The sequence below is a fragment of the Ambystoma mexicanum genome, chromosome 4q (assembly GCF_040938575.1).
Source record: "Ambystoma mexicanum isolate Mex_15411 chromosome 4q, UKY_AmexF1_1, whole genome shotgun sequence".
Taxonomy (NCBI): domain Eukaryota; kingdom Metazoa; phylum Chordata; class Amphibia; order Caudata; family Ambystomatidae; genus Ambystoma; species Ambystoma mexicanum.
Window position 1 is genome coordinate 319363819 of NC_090928.1, and position 25630 is coordinate 319389448.

A 25630-nucleotide genomic window follows, 5' to 3' on the forward strand; every position below is an offset into this window, starting at 1 on the left:
GCTGCCAATTTAACACTAATTGTTGCTATTCCCCACGCTTATTACAACACGTAGACACAGGCAATTCAGGTTTAAAGTGCTTGTTCCTGGACACGTTCTGCAATACCCCTGGAAGTGTATGGCTGTTCATTATAATTTTCATTGCTCACCTCTACCTCCTCTCTGACACTTACTTTTGGACACCCACTCATATATGGCTGTATGTTTCGTCTGCATAGTGCATGCATTTGTATGCACTCTAGGCATCTGTGAGTTGCACATATGTACATGGCATTCGCCATTTTTGAATTATGCAAAATGTACACATGTGTGCAATATTTATTTTTGACTGAAAATGTCTTACTAAAGTATTGAAGCGAACACTAGGACATTTCAGTTAACAAGTCACGCATGTTACAATGCCACCTGGTAGCCACCCCTACACAGAGCAAAGCACTATGGCTATGCAGCCATTAGCAGATACGCGTACAGTGTTTAGTCAATATGGATTGATATGTCTGCTTTTGTTGGCTTTTGGGCTTACTGCACAAAACACCCAGACTCGCTTTAAAGTGGAAAAAGTTGCTTTAATGTGACATGCCACAACTCACAAAGAAACGCTACCTTGGCTCCCTGGCCTTACAGACTAAATAACTTTTAACAATTGCCAAATAAATAAATAACCAATTTACATTCCCCCACAATTAAATAATTAAAGCATTTCAAATTCCTCCCTTCCTATTTCTTGCTCCCTTCTGTCTCCTTAAAATCCTCTCAACCTTCATTCCTGCTTTCTCCCCGAGGCCACGCCCCTCCTCCTTCAATACCTGTCCCCCTTCTTTGTACCCCCCTTCTCCCAGTAGCGATAAAGAATTTATGATATGGAGTGTTTTCAGAATAAAGGCAGATTCCTGACATCAATAGGTGGGGTTAATTTACGCTTTTAAAATTCATTTTTTTGACTGCTTAAGACAAGTAATTACTATTCCCAGTATTATCTTCATCAGTCTGGGTATATCATCAGAATTATTCCTCCCAGTCTAACTGCAATTATCTTCATCACGAAAATGTTAATCTTGCCAACAGCCCTAATAAAACAATCATACTTTTTTCATTCAATCTATTTATCAGGATTGACATCAGCTTTGATGTATTTTTGCAGATGAGACATCACGAAACAGAAGCAAGCCTACATTGAATGTCACTCAATGCAGAATGTACACCTCGAACAAGCTATGCAAGACATCTTGCCTATTGCCAGCTCCCTTTTTATTGCCTGTTGTGGTGGCACTGAGACCTTACAAATTAGCCAGAAGCAAAGTAAACTGCAAATATGCAATGGCTACTTAAGTCCTCATGTACAGTAATTGTAGGGTACACCTGGATTACCTGAAATGTACACCTGCACTGTGTTTTTACACAGATGTGTGCTGAGTTCTACAAAAAAGCATCATAGCTTCTATTTTATTCTCTAACATAGAAAATATACTAGCTGTATTCACAACAAAAATAATTTTAAAAAAATGATACATACAGTAAAAGCACACGCCCTGCTTCCACCAACGCAATTAGGTAAGCCTTTCAGCACATATCCATATCGGCTCACCGGGAGATCACATTACCTCCTTTTGGAAAGGTTCTTTCTGATGGATACAGTATTCCTCCCACAGATACCTCACCTTTGAAATATGATACAGGTACATACCAGTCCATAACTGACCTCATGTGCACCAAATCGCATCACACGACTCTGTGGCAACTATATCATGGCTTATATCATATCAGTGATATAGGGTCAGGGTCACGCCCTTGTCAGGGGGTGATTGTGATTTCGTGCAGAAGGGATGTGACCTAGAAATTCGGACTGGACTGTCCATTTTGGCATGGGACCAAGCCTGATTTATTTGCACATGGTCTTTCCCCTTTCTGTAATAGCCTGGCAGCCCGATGAATGATGGTCTGGAGGGTCGCCCAGAGCTATGCCAGAGGTTAAGATACATTTAAACCTTCACGCCATCACCTCTTTTGTTTTGCTGTGCCAAAGGGAAGTGGGGAGGGTGATAGGGTCCCCTCGTCACTTGGGGCAGGAGGCTCACTAGGACAAAGACCAGGGACAGCCATGCCCCCAGAAGAGGGGAGTGGTAGTTGTTGGGGCCCCAACCCCAAATAAACAAAAAATGTCACAAATGTCACCACTGGAACCACTTGTAATCAAGCACTGCATCCCAGTACATTTTTTGAACAGTGTTCTATCCTATCCATTTCAGAATTCCGACTCCCACAGAGCACCTGGGAGCAACTGGCAAATCCTGGACCGGAGGCAGTAGAACAGAATCAAATGCAGCCAGGAAATGGACTTTGAATTTCCCTTCCAAACAGAAATGAGTACACCAACACCCAACCTGACAATCCGAGATGGATTTCAGGCAAGGGTGCCTGCAGAAAGCAAACTTGGAGTGAGGAGAGAATTCAGGGGGGAGACATGGGAGACTCAGAAACCAAAGTGTTCTATCTAATCCATTTCAGAATTCCAACTCCCACAGAGCACCTGAGAGCAACTGGCAAATCCCGGACCAGAGGCAGTAGAACAGAATCAAATGCAGCCAGGAAATGGACTTTGAATTTCCCTTCCAAACAGAAGCTAGTCCACCAAATCCCAATCTGACAATCCCAGATGGAGTCTAGGCAGACGGGGCCTGCAGACAACAAACTTGAAGTGAGGAGAGATTGCAGGGGAGATATGGGAGACAAAGAAATCGAATTAGCAGCAAACCTCGCCAACAACTGAGGAAAGCCTCAGAAAGAAGGAGCAGCCTTACCAGAGATGTCTACAAACCCGTGCTGGAAAAGTAGGAGGGGCTTAGAGAATTTGTTAAAAGCCTCCTACCTGTGTAACACAATCCCTGGCTAAAACACAGGCACATATTGGCTCCTAGAGCCCAGTGAGCGCTGTAGCCAATGGAAGGGGAGAGGTGAGACAGAATCAGCAGGATTACAGTATAAAAAGAGGCAGAAGGAGAGGCAGAGTGCAGGTTCTAGAAGTGAGGTAAGGAGGTGGTGTGAAGGTGGACTGAGAGACCACTCTGTTCTCAAAAACGGTTATGAAACACAGCTAGGGATAGACAGACTCTTTGCTCTGTGAACATATATATTTTCTATATATACAAAAAGAAGTCCTATTTGCTATTTAGGTGTCCCCCTTCACTCTTCCCACATCAAGTGGAACATCTTAATAATTATCACACATTTTATTAGTCATCAAACAAAGAATTTCATAAAACAATCATAAAAATGATCATAGTACATAAAACACATACAAAATGCTAAAACAACACAAGTAGAATCACCATGAGTGAGTCGTAGTACAGTAATTCTTAAAGGATCAAAAATGTGTAACCAACTAACACTTTGATTCCACTGCCTCACTAATTTCAGCTTGTTACTTATTGTTCTTGTGAGTGTACAATTAGGCATACTATCGGAACCCCAATACGGAATCCGAAAAGTGTCTTACGATGATGAATATGTCCCGAAGTTAATAGAATCCTTACCTATAGTGGGCTTGAATAAAGACCTTGAAGCACTTGACAAAGACTAACAATGGGATGAATTAGTACAGATGTGGAAAAGACTCATCCGCACAGAACTACATGCCATCGTTATGTTAGAGTATGTTAAAAAAACAAGCTTTACCGCAAGGTCTTACTGTGAGAAACGAACCCAGACTGTTTCTAGACAATCCTGAATTTAAATTGAAATGGAGTTATATTTCCAATAAATGTGGCCGTGACTGGTTGATTTTGATTATTGAGACAGCACAAGAAACAGCAAAAAAGATCGAGATCGATCTGAAGAGTTTAGAAGAAAAAATCAAGAGTAAATTTGATGTCGAAGCTTTTAAAAAAGGCCTAGACAAACATCTAAAAGAGATGCAAGATTTCAAAAATGAAACTGTCTCTGAACGAGTGAAGAGAATGAAGAAAGATATACACAATTTCTCTCATGAGAAGGCGTTCCGCTATACAAACAAGGATTACAAGTTTGGAGAGCCTAGACCGAATACTAACAGAATCGGAGGGTACGCTTCCGAAATACTTCCTACAGCTCGAGTGATGGGGGTCCTCTGAATATGATGAATCCCGAGGTACTGAAAATTCGAGCAATAGGGGAGACACTCGCTCCTTTCGAGGTAGAAGCACAAGAAATAATGGTCAGAGAGGTAATAATCAAAGACAATCTTTTTTAGGAAGAGGAGGAGACCAAAGACAGTGGGAACCCGAACGGATGCAAACACGCAGCTACAGGGGTTGGTAGTGAATCTCGCCAATGTCCAGATTACAGAAAAAGAAGAAGAAATGCTAAATAAGGGACTGCATTTTGTACTAACTAAATTCCATAATCCTTTTGAGTTCAGGATTGAATTTAACCAATTCATGCAAAAAGTACATCTAAGAGAGTTTTTCTTGGACAATACTTTTGACAAGGGTGATAATTGCAGTGGTTTGAGAAATCCCTCTGTATTCTGTGCCCCGCCTAACTCACACCCTGCAGAATCTAAGGTTTTTGAAGGGAAAGTTTTGGAAGAGATTACCAAATTGGAAGCCAGAGGTATCCCACACCACTCAAATTTGAGTAAAACGGAACATAATATCTTGAAAAACTTGGGGGCGAATGATAAGATTATCATCTGTCAAGCCGACAAAGGCGGCGCCATTGTAATATTGAACAGGAGTGATTACATTAAAGAATGCAATAACCTACTAACAGACGAGAACTATTATCAAAAGATAGACAGAGACCCCAGTAGTGACCTTTTGAGCGTGATTAAAGATAAGGTTCATAGAGCTGTGGAAGAACACATGATTAGTAAACAAGAGGGTGAATACCTTATTAGAGAGAATGGCAGAGTTCCCATCTTTTACACCCTCCCTAAAATTCATAAAGGTTTAGAGAATCCCCCGGGAAGACCTATTGTTTTGGGTGTAAATTCACTATTGGAACCCCTATCCAAATTTGTAGACTGTTATTTAAGACCTTTCATTCCAACTATGAAAAGTTATGTAAAGGACAGAACTGACGCCATTAATAGGATAGAGGGTAACATATTTGACCCCAATGTCAATTTGCTGGTATGTTTAGATATTCAAGCACTATATACTAACATACCGCAATTGGCAACATTGGAGGTGGTGGAGGAAACCTTACTGAGAAGAGATGATGAAATTCCAGTGTCAAATTTGTTTATCAAATGGTGCACAGAAATGGCCCTGACAGAAAACTTCTTTCAATGTATGGGGCAGTTCTATAAACAAATTGGGGGGACAGCCATGAGGTCAGCTATGGCTCCAAATGTAGCCAATTTGTATGTAAATATGTTCGAGGAAACTGTTGTCTATAATGATCGAGATCCTTTTCAGAGTAACATTCTTTGTTGGCTCCAATGTGTTTGGTATTTGTAAAGGGAATGAAGAAGAGTCTTGTCATTTTATACAGTGGCTGAATCAACAAAATCGAAATCTAAAATGTACCAGCAACAGCACAGCAGCAATAAGGAAATCAACTATTTAGACATCTGCATATACCATCAAAATGGTTTACTGCTAGTGCGACCATACACAAAAGCCACAGACAAGAATGCTCTGTTACATTTTAAGAGCCACCATTCTCAGCATGTGAAGAATAATCTCCCTTTCGGACAATTTTTACGATTAAAAAAGAATAGTAGTACAAACGAATCGTATGAAAACGGAGCTAACAATTTGATTACGTAACTGGTGCATCGTGGGTACCCTGCCCCGATGGTTAAGAAAGCAGAATGCCTTCAACAACAATCGGGAATCTCTCCTAGATCAACACATACAGAGAGAGAAAAGTACAATAGAAACACCCTTAGTATTTGTGAATACGTTCAGTAATTTGTCATACAGGACTAAGGGGATTATTACAAGAAATTGGAATAAAATCATGACCGAGGAAGTAGGAAGACCAATTGTGGCATTTAAGAAAAGCACCACTGTGCGAAATCTAGTGATGAGAAATGATGTGAGTGTAAAGAAGAAACCCTTACAACAAACTAACTTATGGGGTTTACCCCCAGTGGCAGGCCATTACTCCTGTGGAAACTGTACAATGTGCACCCAAACAAAAAGAACAAGTGATGTAGATTTGGATATGGAAAGAATGTGGAACATTAATGAACACGCATATTGTAACACCAACAATGTGATTTATTTGATAAAATGTCCTTGTAAACGCATGTATATTGGTAAAACGAATAGAAAATGCAGAACAAGAATGATTGAACACAGGAGCTGCATTAGAAATAAGGTTGAGCAAGCTCCGATGATTAAACATTTTGTGGAAATGCAACATAAAGTCATAATTTTGAGTGGTATATTTTGAAACAAATTAAGGGTAAATCACAAACAGTGATCAATAAGAAACTATTGCATTTGGAACAGAAATTGATTTTTTGTCTAAAAGTCACATTAGCGGTCTAAATGAAGGAGTGGAATGGCACAATGCCTGAACTATATAACTATAGTATAAGATTTCTGCACTCTACCTCCTAGACATTTATAATGTAAAGTGAGTTCATTTATCTGTTGATTTAGTTTTTTTGAGATGTTGGAGTTAGAATCAGATGCTCTCATTTGTATATTGGTGCCTGCACACATTGGCACACAGATGATATTGCCCATCAAATTATGCAAGGAATATTTCCCTATACAGGATCCCACGCCATTAGCCACATAGGGCATTCTATTATGAAAATTAGGACCACTTCTATCAGGGTCTTTTACCTTTTCTGTTGTCAGTTCTCCTATTTGTAGGTTTTGAGTTTTCCTACATTTCCCATACTAACAGGGACTAATCTCGTCACTTCTAACGTGGATACGACTTCCGCATAGACGTCCCCATCTACGCAATGACGTCATGACGTTACGTGATGACGTCATGACGGTGTGTGATGACGTCACAACGCAACGTGATACGCGGTTTTACCCACGAACATAATTCTGTCTGCAAGTGCCATACAGAGCATCCAGAACCAAACGGGATGACTCTAGCAGATCCAAGCTGCATGCCAAGTTACAAGCAAGTGGGGAAAATAAAACATTCAATATAGACTATATAGTAATACATGCCTTAGAAGTGAGTTAGAATTTAAATTACAGTTTTCATGGTTTTTTCTTATAGAACTTATGAGGAACTTGAGGCCTACTATTTCTACTGACACAAAGGCCCCTGGTGATGGGTTTTGGAAGTTAACATCCAAAGTCACAAGTAAGCGCTTATTTTATTTATCATAGAGCGCATTGAAAGTAAGGTTTTTACAATTGAAAAATTGAGACAGTATGGGCTCTGTTTTACAGGGTGACAATCTTTAACCAGAAGGCAGAGAGTCTTTTAGAAAGAGGCAAAACAAGTGGATGGGAGAATCCTATTTGGGGTAAACACTATCTCCTTATGTTGTATATACAATCATACAAAATAATATATGAAAAGATTATATATTGTATGACATATGGTATCCTACGGTAATATGCAACCATTGTACACTAGATTAGAGTAAAGAGGAAGTAGAGCAAGAATCCTATAAGAAATTGGGAATCTGCAGCAAGAACCAGTGAAGGTCCAAGAATCATTACAAGGAAAGAGAGGTATGTAATAATGGACATACTGCTATAGCCCTTTTAGGGATGAGGGTTTGAGAAAAGTAAATAGAGATTAATATTGAAAATTCAGCACTAATAGGGTGTCATTTTGATTAACAGGGCACTCTCCCCTACTAAAGAAGATTTTAAAGATCGACACAAAACACATTCCCCTGAAGAATGTCCTACATTGCTGTACAAAAAGGACAGAAACTTGTACAAGTCGGGACTGAGAGACCAGGCAGAGGATGGAAAGAAGGGAAGAGCACATGGCCATTACAAAGTGAGTGTGGATCTGTTTGATGCTACATGGTGACTGTGAGGAAAATGTCTGGCGCAAGATGAATAGTACACCTCCTTTACCTCTTTAAGGTAGCATGGGCCTAGGGCAGGATATACTCTTCGAGATGTCTGAAAATAATGTATTTAAGAGAGATTTACATAGTGAGTTTGCCACAGTGGATTGGTCCATTTCAAGCCTTCTGTAAAGGTATAATACTGGCTGCTTTGATAAAAGTCTTGGTGGTAATGTCTGTCAGTCCGGTGCTTTGTCTGCAAGAAATTTGGAGGGGGCACGGAAGGTGTGAGTGGCCTGAGAAAATCCAAGATGGTAAATCCCTTCTATAGTTGGTAACTTCTCTCCAGAGCCCCCTCCTCCTCCTGTCAGCCCTACATCAAGGAGACTCCCGTCATTATTCCCCTGGTTTGACCCTCACCCCACCCCCATTGTGCTGGCAAAGTTCCCTTTGAAAGAGTGACTCACACCCTGAACCTGCAGGCCAATCCTATTCTCATGAAAAGGGTTCAAGCCTTGCCAGCCAAGAACAAAGGAAGGCTCAGATGCGGGAGGTCGACTATCCTTTTGGTTCTTCATTGTTACAAAGACGTTCTTTTCCAAGTATGCAGTTTGGTCATCTAGTTTCGATCGACCCACATTTAACGTTTTTGTTTTTGTATTATGGGGGGGGTCCTCTCCCATGCCCCTACCTAGTCCACATTTCCTCACCTCTACTAACCCACTGCGTACTCTCACCTCCCTACTCTCCTTCCTATGTACATGTATATTTATTTATTTATTTGTTTATTTGTTTTGGTTTAAAAATGAAAACCTTTACAAAGTATATCATCGCTTAACATGATGCAAATTCTCTCAAAGCAGTGTATAATACTTCAGAATGAGTAAGAACTCATATTAAGAAGAGGAAAGAAAGAAAAAAGGAAAAAACAGAGAAATAATTAAAAAATAAATAAAATAAATGATGGAAAAGGAAAAAGGAAAAGTCCATTTGACCAAAGGGGGTACCCAGCCGTGACATGGAACCAGCTTTCGTGCTTCCTATTTTTTTCTCTTTATATTAAGATGGAGTTTCTTTCCAGTACTTGCACTGTTGTTGCTGTTAGGGTCTTTATGTTTGGTGTAGTAGTATTGTAGTAGTATTGTGGGCTGAGTGGGAGTTTCAAAACCACTACTCATCCCTGTACTCCTGCGGACCAGTCGTCATTTCATCACAGCCCACCATTATCTTATGAGATATTATTCTGTGACTTGAGTTGAGGGTCCAAACAAGACAGGTGCAGCATCTTTCATTTCAATGTTGGCAGCTTCTGGGGACATGAAATGTGTGAAACATCCAACCCATAAGTTTGGACACACAGTGGAATATGTTTTGGGGCCTAATGGTCTGGTCAGAGGTCATGGTTCATTCTACTTGTATGATTTGATTAGCTGGCAATGCCATTTGATCTTAAAAGCCAACCTGCCCAACAGTGGCAGTACTTTACATCCCAAAGCAGAAATGGACATAGATCAGCAAAGAGACTGGCTCTGTGGCACATCAAAAGGGGTAGGAAGAGGTAACTGGTAAGAGAGCTTGAGGTGATGAAAAGCTCGTACAAGTGCAGGTGTACAGAAGCATACATTCTCTAAGGAACCAAATATATTTTTCTGTATTTTCTTTCTCCTGAAAGTGTCTTTGGGGAAGCACATATTAAGGGTTGTGTCCCCAGTCATACTGACAGAGAGCTAAGTAGCACAAAGAACTGGGCAAGAACAGAGGACCATCCGCTCAGCTGGGTAGGAAAAAAGAATTAGCATCTTGTCATTCTAATTGATTCAGGAATCTGAGTGACAAACATGTTATGCATTGTCAGCAGGAATAGTTTACACCAATACTAGCCTCTACTAAATGACTATGTCATAAATAGGAAATCTTGGGGTCACCCATCATCACAATTCAGAGCTTGCATTATAAGGCCAAAATAGGTAACAAATAACATTTTACAAAACAAGGGATTTTCTTTGGCTGATATTCCTAGAAAGCTCTTCTCAGGCTTCAACAATATCAGCACAGCAGCAGAAACCCCTGTTAAGTTCTGTTATACTCGAGCACAGCTTCGTAATAAGCTAGTGGACTTTTCCTTAGTAAGGTAGCTACCAACTATTCCCCCTGAGACTTAAAGCACTGTGTAGTGACCTGGTTTCTCTGTTTACCTTTGCAGTAGTGAATGGAATGTTGGGTGAGTGACATGGAATGTAGCCTGTGAGAATGTTGATGTATGGTTGTGTGTTCTGAGTGAGTCAGTTGGAGATATGTAGCCTACTTGAGAGGATGCCGGTATATGTTGCCTGGAGCTCAGATGTACTTGACTTGATAAGGTTAATACAATGTACTGGAACTTCAATAAAAAAATAACTAGAACATCATCTGAGGTCAGAGTCATCACTGGGAACCCAGAGCTTTACAATGGCGACGAGGGTGCTGGCTGTGCTGGGGGGACAGCACTAAGGATGGCACATACACCGCCCCCCAACCAAAGCAGATCCTCTCAGGTAGGGGGAGCGCTTATTGTCAGTAGGTGCAGAAGGGCCCAGCGCAAAGGCCACAGGTGCAGGATTTAGAGAGCGGCGCCAGGGCCTGGGGCCAGGCGGCCTGCCATCAGTGAGCAGGCTAAAGACTGTGGTGATCAAGAGACAGTCAGCTTTGAAGATGAGCTTTGGTCAGCCTTAAGGCACAGTGGCATTGATAGAGGGGCAAGGTAGCCATAGCTGCGCCAAGGAGGAAATTGGAAGCCAATTGTGGTGCGGCAGAGGGGCTTGGGGCCCATTAAATGAGCCTTGGAGGGGCTTGGAGCTCAGGTGCAGCATTTGAAGATAATTTGCAGCATGTTGCGGAGGCTTCGAGTCCGTTATTTGTGGAAGCAGTGTAGTGACTGTGGGCATGTGTATGTTATAAAGCACATAAAGCACTTTCTTGCTGGCTGTGGAGATAGTGGCTCATCACAAATTTTGGAGCAAAGTTGCAGAAGAGTCTACATTGAGGCTTACCTGTCTGTTGAGGTAGCTGGTGTTCTGTTGATGGGGCGGCGCATTGGTGCTGACTTATGAGACTGGGGGCCGGGCAGCCTTCAGGTGCTGAGCGGTAAATGTGGTGGTTCCTGCGTTCATGGGAGTGGCGACGCATGCACGAGGCACAGGCACCATCTGAGGCGAAGCAAGAGGAAGAGTAAGATTTGTTGCAGGTTGCAGTGTGGCAGCTCAGAAGACCCGTGTGGAGGAGCTTGTGAAGAGTGCATTGGGGAAAGCATCATGAGTCACGGTGACCGTTAGGGTACAGAGCTCTTTTCTCCCTGACTGCTGGCTGCAAATGGTGACGTCGTTCAGAACGCCGGGGGAGTTGGTGATTGTCACGGCGTGTACAGACATCAGCTGTGGAAGGTTCTGTAGATTCGTAGGAGGAAGAGCTTAATAGTTAAATAAGGGAACCTTACGACGTTCCTGACGTCGCACCGTTACGGCCATTGTTGACAAGTTCTTTCCTCATTGTTGCGGGTTGCAGTCTCTGTGAGAAGGAGATGCGGCTTTGGAAGTTTTTGGGGGCGGCTTGCGCTTTACAAATAAAGCTTGTAGTCACACAAGGATGGCGCAGTGGAAAGGGGAGCTGCACAGTATCCAGTGCTTTGCAGTTTTATCAATGAGAGGAAAAAGGAAGCATTGATCGCTAATAGTACTCTGCTCAAGGAAAAAAATGTGACTTTCTGTGCGGAGGTCCGGGAAGAAATGGAAGTTGGAAGGGCAAAGGAGCAGGGGAAGAGGGGCCGTGTCCCCAAACGTACTTTTGTGCTAAAGGGGAGCTGCCAGGAGGAAGTCAAACGGAGTTAAATTTGGTTTTGTTCTGGTTATGCATTTAGGTTGTGTCGATAGGGTGATGTGAGGCTGGTATTATTGTACAGTTATAGGGAGTGTCGATGTGATAATTGTGAGGATTGAATGGGAATGTATGATGCCGTGGCCTCTGTTAGATAAGTATTGTTGTGAGTTTATTAGTGTCCTGCTTTAAAGTTAAAGGTTGTTTAATAATTTTTTTCCTCCCTACAGATTAATATTTAAGAGTAGTAAATAGTGTGTACTGATCAAGGTTAGGCTGGATGGAGTCATTAATGCTTTTGATTTAGATGTTTGCCACACTAATGCGTTCCTTTGCAGGTGGGACTTTGTGTTAATTTGAGAACTAGGAAGTTAGTTCAGAGTTTAGTAGAAATTATAAGATTTCAACCATAATCACTTGTTATTGCCAAGCTATTCCATAAAGGAAATTGTTATTGCCAAGGTATTCTATCAATGGAAAGCCAACCCCAATACTCTCACTCAAGACACATATCAATCTGCCAATAAGTCCTATAGATCAGAGCTTACGGCCGCTAAAAAGACTTACCATAACCGTCAGATCCTCAACGCCAAATCTGATACTAAAGAACTGTTTTGGATCCTAAAAGACTCTGAATCTACCCCCGAACCACAGGGACAACTCCCTCCGTTAGACAATGTTTGTTGTCACAAGTCCAGAAGGGAATGCACAAAAAACTTCTTGGCATCAGAGCCGACATTGTACAAAAACAGGCTGCCAATCCGGAACCTGCACATAGTAAACCTATTATTAGAAATCCCTCAATCACTGAATTCAATTTCCATTCAATCTCTGAGGCTGAACTAAAATCCATCATTGAAAAACTCAAGCCCACTAAGTGTAAGGGCGATACTTGCTCCTCCCTAATCATAAAATCCTGCCCCCCTCCACTGCTAAAAGCGATTTATAATTTTGTTAACGCCTCTCTACGAGAGGGTTGTATCCCTGATAACCTTAAATCTGCCTGATCACCCCCATTTTTAAGAAGCCCGACCTCGCCCCAGATAACCCGCTTAACTATCACCCAATTACCAACACGCAATTCCTTCTGAAGATACTCGATCGAGTAGCCTATTCTCAAATTGCTTCCCATTTGAACCAGCATCCTATCCTTAATATCTATCAGTCAGACTTTAGGCAGGGCTATGGCACAGAGACTTCCCTTTTGGATCTCAAGTCACGTCTCTTTTCTAGTATGGATAAAGGCTTAGCAACTCTTCTCGTGTCATTGTACTTATCCACAGCATTCCATTTGGTTGACTGTCCCATTTTGGTAGCCAGAATGGCCGAGGTGGCTCAGCGTGATCACGTCTCAGCTGCCCGACGTTCCTTATACTGGTTGCCGATTGAAGCTTGCGTTAAATTCAGACTATTAACGATTGTCCTTAAATGCAGACTTGGCACAATGCCCAAATACCTGCAAGATAAAATCCAAGACAAAGCCAACCCAAGGGCTCTCAGGTCAAGTAACCAGAATCTGCAATCTCTTCCATGCTGCAAACTTAAGAAGGTGGAGAATGGGGCCTTCTACACTGCAGCAACCAAACTTTGGAAGTCTCTTCCCCCCATGCTCCGTCAGCAATCTTCAATCACCTCCTTCAAGAAGACCCTCATGTCCCATCTCTTCGACTGATCATTTATTATCTCGTTCTCTATCCTGCTCTGGTCCTCTTGTATCTGACGTTCTGATCTTTCTCCTTTCTCATGTCATCTTTTACGTCTGTTTTGTCATGTTTCATGCCCTCATGCCTCAGGGTTCACGGCTGCGCGTTAGAAATTGAATAAAGTAAAGTAAAAAGTTATTGCAGTGTGTGGGAGTTGTGTGCGGTCGTTGTGGTGTGTGTGCTGGAAGCATTTAGTGATGTGGTGTGTGATGTGATGATGCTTCCTCATAGCAGTGGTTGGCTTGTATGGTGGTCCATGAGGACACAGGTGACGAATGGGGGTGGCGGCACTGCACCTAAGGTGTTCTTGTTGTTGTGTGACGTTCGCTGGGTATGTGTGGGTGCACAGCTTAGAGCTGTGTGTTTGATGTGCCTGTGAGGAGAGTAGTGGATGTGTAGTTGATTAGGCGGTGCAGCGGTATGCAGAAGAAGTGAGTAGTTGAGGTGCCAGAGGTCGTGAGGATTTGCAGTGGTGAAATGTTCAGTGTTGGTGTTCTTTCTCCACTATGTAGAAAGGGGAAGGGCATTGTTGGTGTGAGCTTGGTATCACTACTGTGTGGGCGGGTTTCAAGGTGTGCAGATGTGGTGGTTGGAGTTTGGTCATTTTGCACGCGCAGGAGATTGTGTGCTCTGATGAGTGTGTATTTTTTCTGGTTGTGTTATTTGTTGTTCTGTAAAGAGGGAATATATGTAGAGACCTGGTTTCCCTGTTTACCTTTGCAGTAGTGAATGGAATGTTGGGTGAGTGACAAGGAATGTAGCCGGTGAGAATGTTGATGTATGGTTGTGTGTTCTGAGTGAGTCAGTTGGAGATATGTAGCCTACCTGAGAGGATGCCAGTATATGTTGCCTGGAGCTCAGATGTACTTGACCTGATAAGCTTAATACAATGTACTGGAACTTCAATACAGAAGTAACTAGAACATCATTTGAGGTCAGAGTCATCACTGGTAACCCAGAGCTTTACACACTGCTTCCTCGCTCTGAGGCAGATGCTTTTATCTTGGTGAAGGATTCCACACTTCAGTATAAGGCGAACTGACAATTAGCAAATTTGATTTCTTTCATTTCTGGATATGGCTGTCTACTCTTTGAAGCAACTCTACTTTAAGGACATATGAGGGGCTCAATGTACTCAGACCTTTTGTCGCCTTTGTCTCATTATGTTTTCCTGCTGGCAGTGCACAAATGAAGAATAAATAAATAAATAAAGCCAAAACAACTGTTTTCATGCGACAACTGCACTGACTCTGACTTTGCTCTGGCCAACAACTCAGAATGTCAGGCCATACTATATGATGCAGCTTGCCCCAGAGGACAATATCCTAGGGCTGGGTTATATGTCGACTTTTGCAGATATATCGATAATATTTTCAAAATCGATATAGGATGAGACAATATCGTTAACATTGAGATATTTACATATATATACATTATTACATATAGTACAATGTTTTATTTACATTTTGATATTTACACAGTTGTGTGCATTCTCAAACAGGAAGAGGAACCCTGTATTTTGACTTTATTTTGATCAATGTCTTATAAATAAAGGTGTTGGTGTCAACTCACATGTAGCCGGCGGCCTACAACTGAGCATATAACCCACAATAACAATATCGAGAAATATATATTGTATAACGAGATTCAGCCCAAAAATATCGAGATATGATTTGTGGTCTATATCGCCCAGCCCTAAAATATCCCCATCTTTTTTTTTGTTATGTCATGGTTTTTTGTAAACCTTTCACAAACACAATAAAAGGAAAGAAATACAAAATAATAATTAAGAACAAAGCATTACGAAAGTAAAAAATATAATGTCATAAAAACAGATTTTACTTCACTTCTAAAATATCCACCCAAAAAAGAATGACTGCTATATAGGGATTCCCACTGAGAATACAGATCCACATGCATAAAGGCAACATATTTTTTAAAGATTCAACACATCTTGAGAAATAATATCCACGTTTGTGCTGTAAGTGGGGGCAGATCATGAGAAGACGTTCTAAAGTTTCCAGCTCAGATTATCCCCACAATATCTGCAGAAGCAGAACGCTTTTGAGATGTTAGATAGAACATTGCTTATATTTCAAGTTGAAAATAGAATCAACCTGAATGGAAGGATTTTCACTCTCCATCTTCTATTTTGGATTTCCTTAAATTCAGTGGCAAATGAAATCTTTCACAAATATGTGAGAAAATCGAATGTACTTCGCTTTGCAATTTGGGTTCTAGTTTGAATTCAGTCCATCCATTGTAGTTTTGTTTTGACATTAGTAGGAACATCCATCAGCTCTGTTTCACAAACATCTATGTTACTTAATAAATCTGAACTCTTTGCACCCATCTATTTAGGTCTGGGCATGACTGTCCTTCCATTATGTCTTGCAACTTATTGAGCAAAGAACCATGTTGGAAAAGTAGATCTTTAGTGTACAAAAGTGTTGACGTCCAATCAACATAAGCCTGCAGAGATATGAGACCAGATTTCTGTTGTATAATGAGAGCAGGAACTCAATAGGAAGATTCAAAGAATGTCTCCATAGCTTACCCTCCAATTTCTCCCATGTTAACTTAGATAATCTTACTTTACCTCCATATGTAAGGCTCTGCACTATTTTTTTCCTTTATAGAATTTTATCATGAGTAAGATAGAAAATGTTCCATATTTTTTAATCGATTTGTATCGTCTGTGCCACAAAGACTGAGGACTTTAGTTGGAGTTCATTGAATGCCTCTTCCGAGGAGAAATTTTGTTTGTAATTCCAAGATACTTCCAGCTTTTCACCTTTTCTAGTTCCATGTTATTCAAATACCATGTAAATAAATGTACATTGTTTTGATTTTACAGGATTTAAAATGAGAACATTTGTCTTAGTGGAGTTAACCTCTAGATCAAGGTCTCGCATAAAATAAAAAATATTATTCTGTGATCTCTGGAGACGTACAGGAGTTTGGTCCAATAATACAATATCATCTGCGTAAACCAGATGACAAAAATACAAGATGTCTCAGTTTGGGTGGGAAAGTATCACAAGATGACAAAGCATTTCCCAAATCTGCAATATATAAATTAAATAGTGTAGGCACCAGAACACCCCTCCCCCCCGACAACGCACACAATTAGATATAATAGGATCTGACAGGGTGCCTCTAGAGTCCAATCAGACATTCACTGCCATCTCAGTATGGAAATAGCTGAGAATACTAATCTGTATTGGACAACCCATAGCTCACAATATATACCATAACCTAACCCTATTTCATCAACCAAAAGCTTATGTTAGCTCTATGAATTCCAAATAGTTGAACGGCTTAGGATACTGAGATTGCTGATGTATTAGAGAGAAAATTGAAGTTTTTAAAAAGGAATCCATACCTGTTCTGAATCCTGATTGGTTCACATCCCATATTTCAAAATCAAAAATCATCGATCAACTCTCTGACATTATTTGAGATAACAGCTGAGAATATTTTGCCACCGCGGCATGAGAGGGTTTTGCTTTCCTAATCACCTCATAGATATCATCTGCTTCAAAGGAAAGGAAGCAATTTATGTTTTCACAAGACAGGACACAGTCAATTACAGAAACTAGGGAATCATATACTTTGGAAAAATAGGAATTCCAAGAAGATTCACTGATGTGATTTATTGGAAGATAGATTTCAGAAAGGTCTAGCCTATTAATCATGTTCCAAAACCTTTAGACGATTGAACACTTTGAGCAATTCTTCAGCGTCTCTTTAGTACAAAATCATTTTGTGTGACTTAAGCCGATTAGCATATAATTGTTGAGTGATTCTAGACTATGGATTACTATTTGTTTGTAACGACACAGTTTGTGTCTCAGTTCCTTTTTTTAAGTGACTAGAGTCCCATCAAAATGATGCCTCTTATAGAGTTCTATAGTGACATGTCCGCCATTATCCCTCACAAAGGTTCTCAGAATTCTAATTCCCCTTAAATAGATAGGGAACCGTTATTTTGAGGATTATTTATTTGTAAAACTGTGCTAAGATTATAATTCAACTTTATAATGGTCCCTGGGTTCCAGGAATTTTTAGTTTTTTGAGAGTTAACCATCAAATTCACATTTGTAGGCAGTGTCCTCCTCGAAAAATTCACGTGTGAGCACATAATGAAGTGATGCATGATCGCTAACAGCGGATGGACTTATTTCAAAAGGTAATCATTTCTCCTAAAGTGATTTGGTCATGAAGATATAATAACTGGTACCCCTTGACTAAGTTGGGTTAGCCAGAATATAATGTCCTAATTCCCCATATTACATCTTGTGTGTACAGTAGAGAGCTGCAAGCAAGATCAGGGTCGTCTTGCTACAAAAATACCCTATAAAACTGTGGGGTTCCACAATAATCTGTCCTCTATCTCTAGTTGTTTAACACTTATTAGAAGCATGTATTTACTCCCCAGGCCTTTCTTGTTGGTCAGGAATTTGGGGGTAAAAATTACTGCATCCCATGTTATTGATGAACAGATTGCAGCGGTCTGCAAGGCTGGCCACTTTAAGCTCTGGATTCTTCGTGATGTCCTTCCTTTCATTCCCGTAGCATGTCAGGCCCTTGTTGTCACAGCTCTGGTTCTGAGTGGACTGGATTACTGCAATTCACTCTATCTGGCACAGCCTCGCTACTTGATCAACCAGCTCAAATTACTCCAGAATTCTGCCACCAGATCCATTCTTCGCCCCCCTTCGGAGCCCATATATCTCTGCTGCTTAGGCAACTCCACTGGCTTCCTGTTGCAAATTGGATCTTTTTTAAGTCCATGTGCATTGTACATCAGGCTTTTTATGGCCTCGGGACTGAATATCCGCAGGCTAAATTCTTGCACTATGTACCTACGGGGTCTCTGCGATCCCAGTCGGCTCTTCTTGTGACAGTCCCTTGGTTCCGATTACGATGATCGGGGGGGAGAGCCTTTTTGGTGGCAGCCGTTAAAGCCTGGAACGACCTGCCCTGTGCCCTCCGAGTGACGGCTGACCATTTTGCCTTTTGTCGGCTTCTAAAAACCACATTATTTTAGAATCAGACATATCAATAAAATCCCCTAACTACGCAATTAGTGCCATGATGCCTTCGGGCGAACGTACGCTCAACAAATTCAGTTAACATAACATAACATGTAGCAGACTCTCCCTCAAACCCCCCTGTGCCTTTCTTTGCCTCCTTTCAACCTGACGTGAATGACACCCAGATAGCCATCACACTACGTTTTGCACTGCCTTTTTCCTCCACTTTCTTACATTAAAGATTAGATTATTGAAAACGACCTTTGTCTCATTACTTCAAAAATAAACACCTTCTACAGTGGCTGGTCTGTTACTCTTTCTCTCCCTTTTACTTGCCCTGCTGCAATGGGGTCCTCTCCTACACTATTTGCTTTGTAAAAAAAAAGTTTGTGTGACCTCGAATGGACTCTTCACCTTTGCACTGCAGGTCCAAAAGCTTACACAAATCTCACTACCAACTGCACTTCCTTAAATGCATCCTCCTTTCCCCAGAGGTGTCTGAAACCCATGCTATGTTTATCTCAAGTTTGGATTACGGCATGCGTTTGTATTCGGGGCAGCTAACATTCCTTATTCACCAACGTGAAGTGGTTCCATGTGTCACCTGGAAAATGTCGTCAAGCAGGCAACTATTTTTATCTGGCCCCTAAAATACTTTTGCCAAATGTTGTAGGAGGGGTATAATTGTATATTATAAACTCCCATTGTTGAATATTTGGGGAAAGTGTTTCATTTTAATGAGGGTGCATTTTTGGGGAAATGTCACCCCCCGGCAGCCATTTCCCAGGCGACTTTATCCCTGGGCACACTTAAAGCCATTTAGAATAAAGGTGGCAGGTTGAGTATTGGTCTTAAACTTGGGGATCCAATTACTCAGCTGCTGAAATCCCTCCATTGGCACCCAGCGGCACAGGTATCGACCTTGAGATTCTTGGCCTCTTTCATCGAGCCTTCTAGAATATTCACACCTGGCTACCCAAAGCATAAAATCAAGATGTTCTGCCCCACAAGACTAGTAAGGTCCAATAGCTGAATGAACTTGCCATAGATGCCCTCAGCAAAAGGAAACTGTGGTAAAACTGTGGATAACAATTGGTAAGGCAGGTGCTCTGTTACCAGTCATTAGCTTCTCCGCCAAACGCACGTTTTCATGACTCCATCAATCTTCAGGGAGGCTGAGTTTCTTTGCTGTTTCAGGCGTGTCTTCATTTCTTTTTCAGGTGTGGCAAGTTAATTGACTCTTGAGGATTCTGGTACTTGTATTTTTGCACTTGATTTTACTGGCAGGTGACTGGAAACAACTCCCCCCATAGCACACATTTTCCCCTTGATGGGGGGAGGGGGAAAGCCATGGTTGTGGCTCTTCACTGTAAGGCATGATGGCCCTGCTGCTGCTGCCTTTGAGCCTGGGACTCCTGGAACAATGTTTAAAAACTGTGGATACCGCAAAAGCTATTGTGTGGATTGTCCTCCCAATTATCCTTGGATCTGAAGAAAAACACCATTGTTCAGGAAAAGACTGAAGAATGTCTTTGTCATCAAGTTGTGTGCTTCCGGGTCATTAAGAATCGTCTGTTCCCACTATCCTGATATCCCATGAGGGCAGCTCTGCAGTGTGCTGTTGAATCCGCTGACATTTTACATTTACTTGATGGACTCTATTGCTTCTCCTGTTCCATTCAAATGGTCATAGACTTTATGATATCATGCACTTTCTCCTGCCTTTGGAACCTCTCCTTTACTCTCTTGCACTTAACTGACCCAGAATGTGCCAAGGTCCGTGAACAATAAGATTTTGTGCCAGTCTATTCCTCTACTTGGGGGCCATGAAGTGACTCTGGCCGTAGTGAGGAAGGCCGACCTGAACGTTATGTGTGCTGTACCTGAGGGGCCTCCAGTACTACACATTTACCCTAAAAAGTATGCGATTAAAGAATATCTTTTAAATAACATGTGACTGTAGAGTGCTTCTTTTGGTGAAGGTGTCCTTATTATTAAAAAAACGACGGTAGGATTGTGAAACTGTAGCATTCACTGTCTGCAGTTCGTGTTCCAGGTTCAAAGAAGTGTGTGTGGCTCATGGAATTTAACTCAGGAATGGACATATTGTTCATTAGTTTCTTCGTTGATACTGACTACAGACATGTCTTCTACAAAGAGAGATACGGAAAATGTATATCACAGGAATATGTGCTTTTGCAATATCACATAATGATTTACTTTTTGCTCCGAATTATTTTAAAAATCTATACTCACCAGTCACGCAAAAACTCCCAATTTACACCAAGATAATAGGGTCTATGCGTTAATATTGACTGCAAAAATATCTACTACTAAATAACTCTCGAATATATGGATTACTCTAATATCTGCCATTGAAATATAAAATTATTATTAACTTTATTATATTTACATGCAATTAGCTTATTTAAAACTTTACATCTATAAATTCATTTGATAAAATACATAACATGCATTATTAACGTTTTGTTAAAAAAATAACAATGTACCCCTTGGACCCACCCATTACTCTAAACTCCCACTTTACATAAACCCCCAGCAAGCACTTGTTTTGCACGACCTCTCAATCCTCGCCCCATCTTTTTTCACTGGGGCAAAACACCTTTATTCCTCGGGGACAAACTTGAATCCCACCCTGCCTAAACGGTGGATCCCTATCTTGCAGTGATACACCGCCCCCACCCCAGCCCTGCCAAACCACCTCCTACGTTTTTCAGCTGGTTGGGCTGAAAAGTGGCGAGTTGCACAGGTTTCGTCACTGCCTTTTGTGCTCGGCATATTGCAGTATTCAGCCACTGAATACTGGGTGGGGTGAGATTTTCCCAGAGGGGATTCGGACCATTTTCATCACAGTCACTCCATTGCAAAGGTCGTTGCCCAGACATGTTTATTTGGAGTGTTAGTGTATACATACACAGCCATAGATGCACTATTTATGTAGCGTAGAGAGATATACAGAAGACGGCAAAGTTCGTGCAGACACGTGTTGTGCGTTAACAAAGCGCTTTGTCACTCGCTCAGCCTTTTGAGAGTCCATACTATTGTGTCTTTTCTAGTAGTAGATATTTTGCAGTAATTATTTAGAATGGGTAGCGAGCTATTTAATGTGCTATGGATGCACATAAAATGCATCTCAGATGTACAGCGACACATTGGACAATGCAAGTTTCAAACCATTTTACTTTTTAAAATTACCTGTGCTACATCATTTCCATGTTCACCCACTAATAGGGAACGTGAGCTGGGTTTAGACCGTCGTGAGACAGGGTAGTTTTACCCTACTGATGATGTACAACAAACATGTTGTAGATGAATATGTCGATGCAAATATTAGCTTCGTTGGTGCCCATTCTATTCAGTTCGAAATCAAAATAACTGGAAATGACATTCGACATAGCTTGGAATTATGTCCCGCCTAAAACATCCAATGGGTGACCTACCGGCTGTCCATCAGCATCCGTGCGGTCAGTAGAGGTCACTAAGCACACCGCGTCCGCAAGGCAATATAGAGTCGCGTGGAAATACAAAAAAAACAGAGCTGGAGACATACCTTTCTTTTTGCCTGTAGCAGCTCTTGGTAGGCACTGGATCGTAAAAAACGAGGGTAGGAATCACTTTTCATCAACTTGTAAATGTGCTCCTTAAAACAAGAAAAAAAAGAACATGTTACCAGGGTGACCTAAGTAGTCAAATCTAGCAAGGCTGCACAGTTACTTTCAGGTGTGATGAAGTGCCTCCTTGAAGGTCGATAGTTAGAAGAGCACACCCTTAGCACATCCTCGTGTTGCTCTGCCCAGAGTGCCAGTGTACAGGTGCACACCACAGAGCTCCTAACTTGGGGTGGGATCACAGAAACATCGCTCCCCATTGGAATGTGTTTAGTTGGTTTTCTGCACCATCTTGCAGTGTAGTTATCTTGAAAAGCTCTTATGTTGCCAAGTCGACGTTTTACACAAACGTGTTATAATTTAAAACAGTAAACTGCAGTTCTCAGAAAAAACCTGTGCAGAATGTGGACTGTGCTGGTCTATGGCCCGGTTACTGGCAATTAAACACCCTTTTACTGCCCACAAATATGTACCTAATCCACCGCTTGATCAGTGCCCATGTATCGATTTCACATTGGATGTGCTATTTTGTTTTAGTTTTGGCTGATAGTAGGCTGAAGTCGAGTTAGCCACAATATTCCTGGGACAGCCGTGCTTTCGCCTACGCGTAAGGATACGGTGTTATTCGGTTACTGTTTCTTTTCTGTAGGACATTCTTTCAAGCAGGGTTTTGAATTCTCCTTACGCGACAGCGTCAGACACACCATGAATGCATGTATACTCCGGTCACTCCATTCATAGCCGTAAATGTGGCCCCTCCTGCCTCTCCCAGCACCACACCACCTGGGGGGAGCGGCGGGGGAGGGAGGTGCACGTCTATAATGAATAATCCTTGCGGATTGGGCTAGTTACCCCAATTGGGCTCTACTATGGAGAACTGGTCCATTGTGGGCTGCGCATGGGCTTCTTTTCACCATTGCTCATACTCTTGAGTTTGGGAAAGGGGGAAAGGCATGCAGTGGTGGTGCAGAGTGGTGGCGCGTCAGTGTAAACGGGTGGCCCAGGCAGAGTGGCCTTCACCAGAGCGGGTGCTCCTGCGCGTCAGAGTTTCTAGGGCAGACTCCTGCTGGCACAGGGGGGCCACCTAGCTGCACAGGTTCAGCAGGAAGGGGATCAGGAAGGGATGGGGTACCCACACATAAAGTGGGGCAACGCCAGGGCTCTGCATATGTCATTCTTATGTGATTGCTTGAGGAGTTGCATTTTCTTCTGAAATAAATAGGTCGCATGTTTACTTCGATTTCAGAGACAAGCCTCACTTCAGGTTCTCACATCATTAAATGCCGTGTTTAAATGTGTTTAAATGTGTTTAAATGTGTGCAGTTGTACTGCCTGTGTTCTTTGGGGAACACATGTTACACCTGATGATGATTGCTTAATGTGTGGTTGGAGTAGATTTAGGCTGTTTTTTGTGTCCACTGGGCTATAAATGGACTTGCATTTCTGGCCAAACTGTTATTAATTGTGCTGTGAGAGCAGGGCTGGCCTTAGTGGCCGCACCGCCCTGGGCAGCAAAGTTTTCAATAGATCAGCTCCCGATTGTTATTAAATGCCCTCCGCTCCTGCCTTCTCCCACCGGGCCAGCGCGGGTGAGACCATGAAAGCCCCCCCCCCAGGTGATGTGGTGGGGGGCTAATGGCAGGAGGCCCCGGGCGGCCGCCCAGGGTCGCCCACCCCTGAGGCCGGCTCTGTGTGAAAGTATGTGTTATGTTTGCCGCCATGAAATACACTAACATGGAGGTCTTGTACAGCTATACTTCCCTTGATTTCTTTATGTGGAAATGTCCTGTGCCCAGCGCTGCCCCTGTCTGCCCCAGCAGCTCCTGTTTTCCCCTCTGACCACTCACTAATTCTGCCTTCACCCACATAATGATGTGGGTACAGCAGCTGGAGCAGGAGGAGGCAGTGGAGGTGGCCAGCCCATTGGCCCCCTCCTTCATTACCGGTGCACCCTCCAGTCCCCCATTTCTGAGACTGTTTCTTTCATGCATATAACATTAAAATGGTACCGAGGTCTCCTCTGTGAGCCAAGAAGCATCACGCAGCATCCACTTGCTGCAGCTCACTGGTTGCTATGCAACCAACCTCACATCCCGCAATGGCCCACACATGTGTTATTAGTCCTCCGCCACCAGGAAACCTGTGCCAGGCTCCTTCAATGCTGCTGCCCCTGGCAGAAGAGACGACTAGTCACCACATAGAAGTTTACATTTTATTTTAAAAAATTCAGAATTTACATATGTGCATGTTTCAAATGATATGTTGTGTGTGTGTGTATGTACACGAGTTTGAATACGTGTGCACTCGTGTGTATAGGAATGGTGGCATATAGTGTGGATGCAGGCATCAGGAATATGTTTTAAGATGCTCCTATATACTGTTGGTAACCTGGCAGCCATTGGATCTGTTTTCATGTGTTAACCCAATGGACCAATTGTACACTGTCTTACTTTTTATCCGTTTGTTCTTAAAAACTGTGATGCACAATACAGCATTCCATTCTCGTTATTTAACAAAATTCCCGGCGGGAAAAGCCCCAAATACCCTTACATTAATTAGGCCCCCCTCGGTATCCTTGGTGATACACGCCGATAATGATGTGGGTGGGGTGGCGAGACCAGGAGAAGGCAGTGGGCGTGGCCACCCCCTGAGGCCCCTCCTTGATGCACTGGTGCTCTCCCAGGCCCCACTTTTCATCCTGGTTGTATATACCTCTCAGTTTGGTTGTATTTGATATATAACAATTTAATTGGTGCTGGTGTCCCTTGCCCCTTTGCCGCACACTTTTTTAGATATAAATATCATGTAATTTACGCTAACTTGAAATCAGTCCCAGTAAACTTGGATGTTGAGCTGCTTTTAAACTACTGTGCTTTGGCTGACATGTAACCAGAAATATCAAACATGGCTGTTTTCTGACACCTCGTATGGCCAGAACGACATAATACACATCTCAGTGTTACAAATGACCTACTTTAGTAGAGGGTCAAACGCACTCATAACACGAGACACTTAAATCATCTCTATGCCAGCCTAGTGCCTAGAAACACTTGTGTACAGGCGCATTATGAATGCCATATGATATCATATGACCTTCCATGGAGGAATACCATGTCCTTTTGAAGAACTCTTTCCGTGCCAGAGACCCACTTCCCTGCCTGCTTAGTGGTGCAGGTTCAGAGGGCACTTCCAGGTGCAACGAGTCAGCCCCTTGCTGCAATTTTAATGATGCGTCCAAATCCTTTACTGAAAATAGTAAGCAACTTGGGTTAAAAAAAAAAACATGAACAAAATCCTTCCTATCTGAAATCTATGAGTAGAATTTGCAATCTCAGCGAAAGCACATATGCCAAAGCAATACCCAGTCGCCACCCCTTTTAGTTGTCCTCTAGTTTAGAGTGACTGAGCAATGCATTGTGGGTATGCTAATGAGCATCCTCACTGCCAATGAGCTGTGTTCTACCACTAATGTGCAAC

General features: G+C 42.2%; 1 protein-coding gene across 4 annotated transcripts in view; it reads right to left on the reverse strand.

The window, feature by feature from the left end:
• Positions 1-25630, reverse strand: part of RGS7 (regulator of G protein signaling 7) — a 2057596-nt gene that overhangs the window by 85857 nt on the left and 1946109 nt on the right. For all 4 annotated transcript variants that reach the window (XM_069607899.1, XM_069607897.1, XM_069607898.1 and 1 more), the window contains exon 16: positions 22096-22185. In XM_069607899.1, the coding sequence (XP_069464000.1) occupies positions 22096-22185 (90 nt within the window). The remainder of the gene's footprint in view (positions 1-22095; positions 22186-25630) is intronic.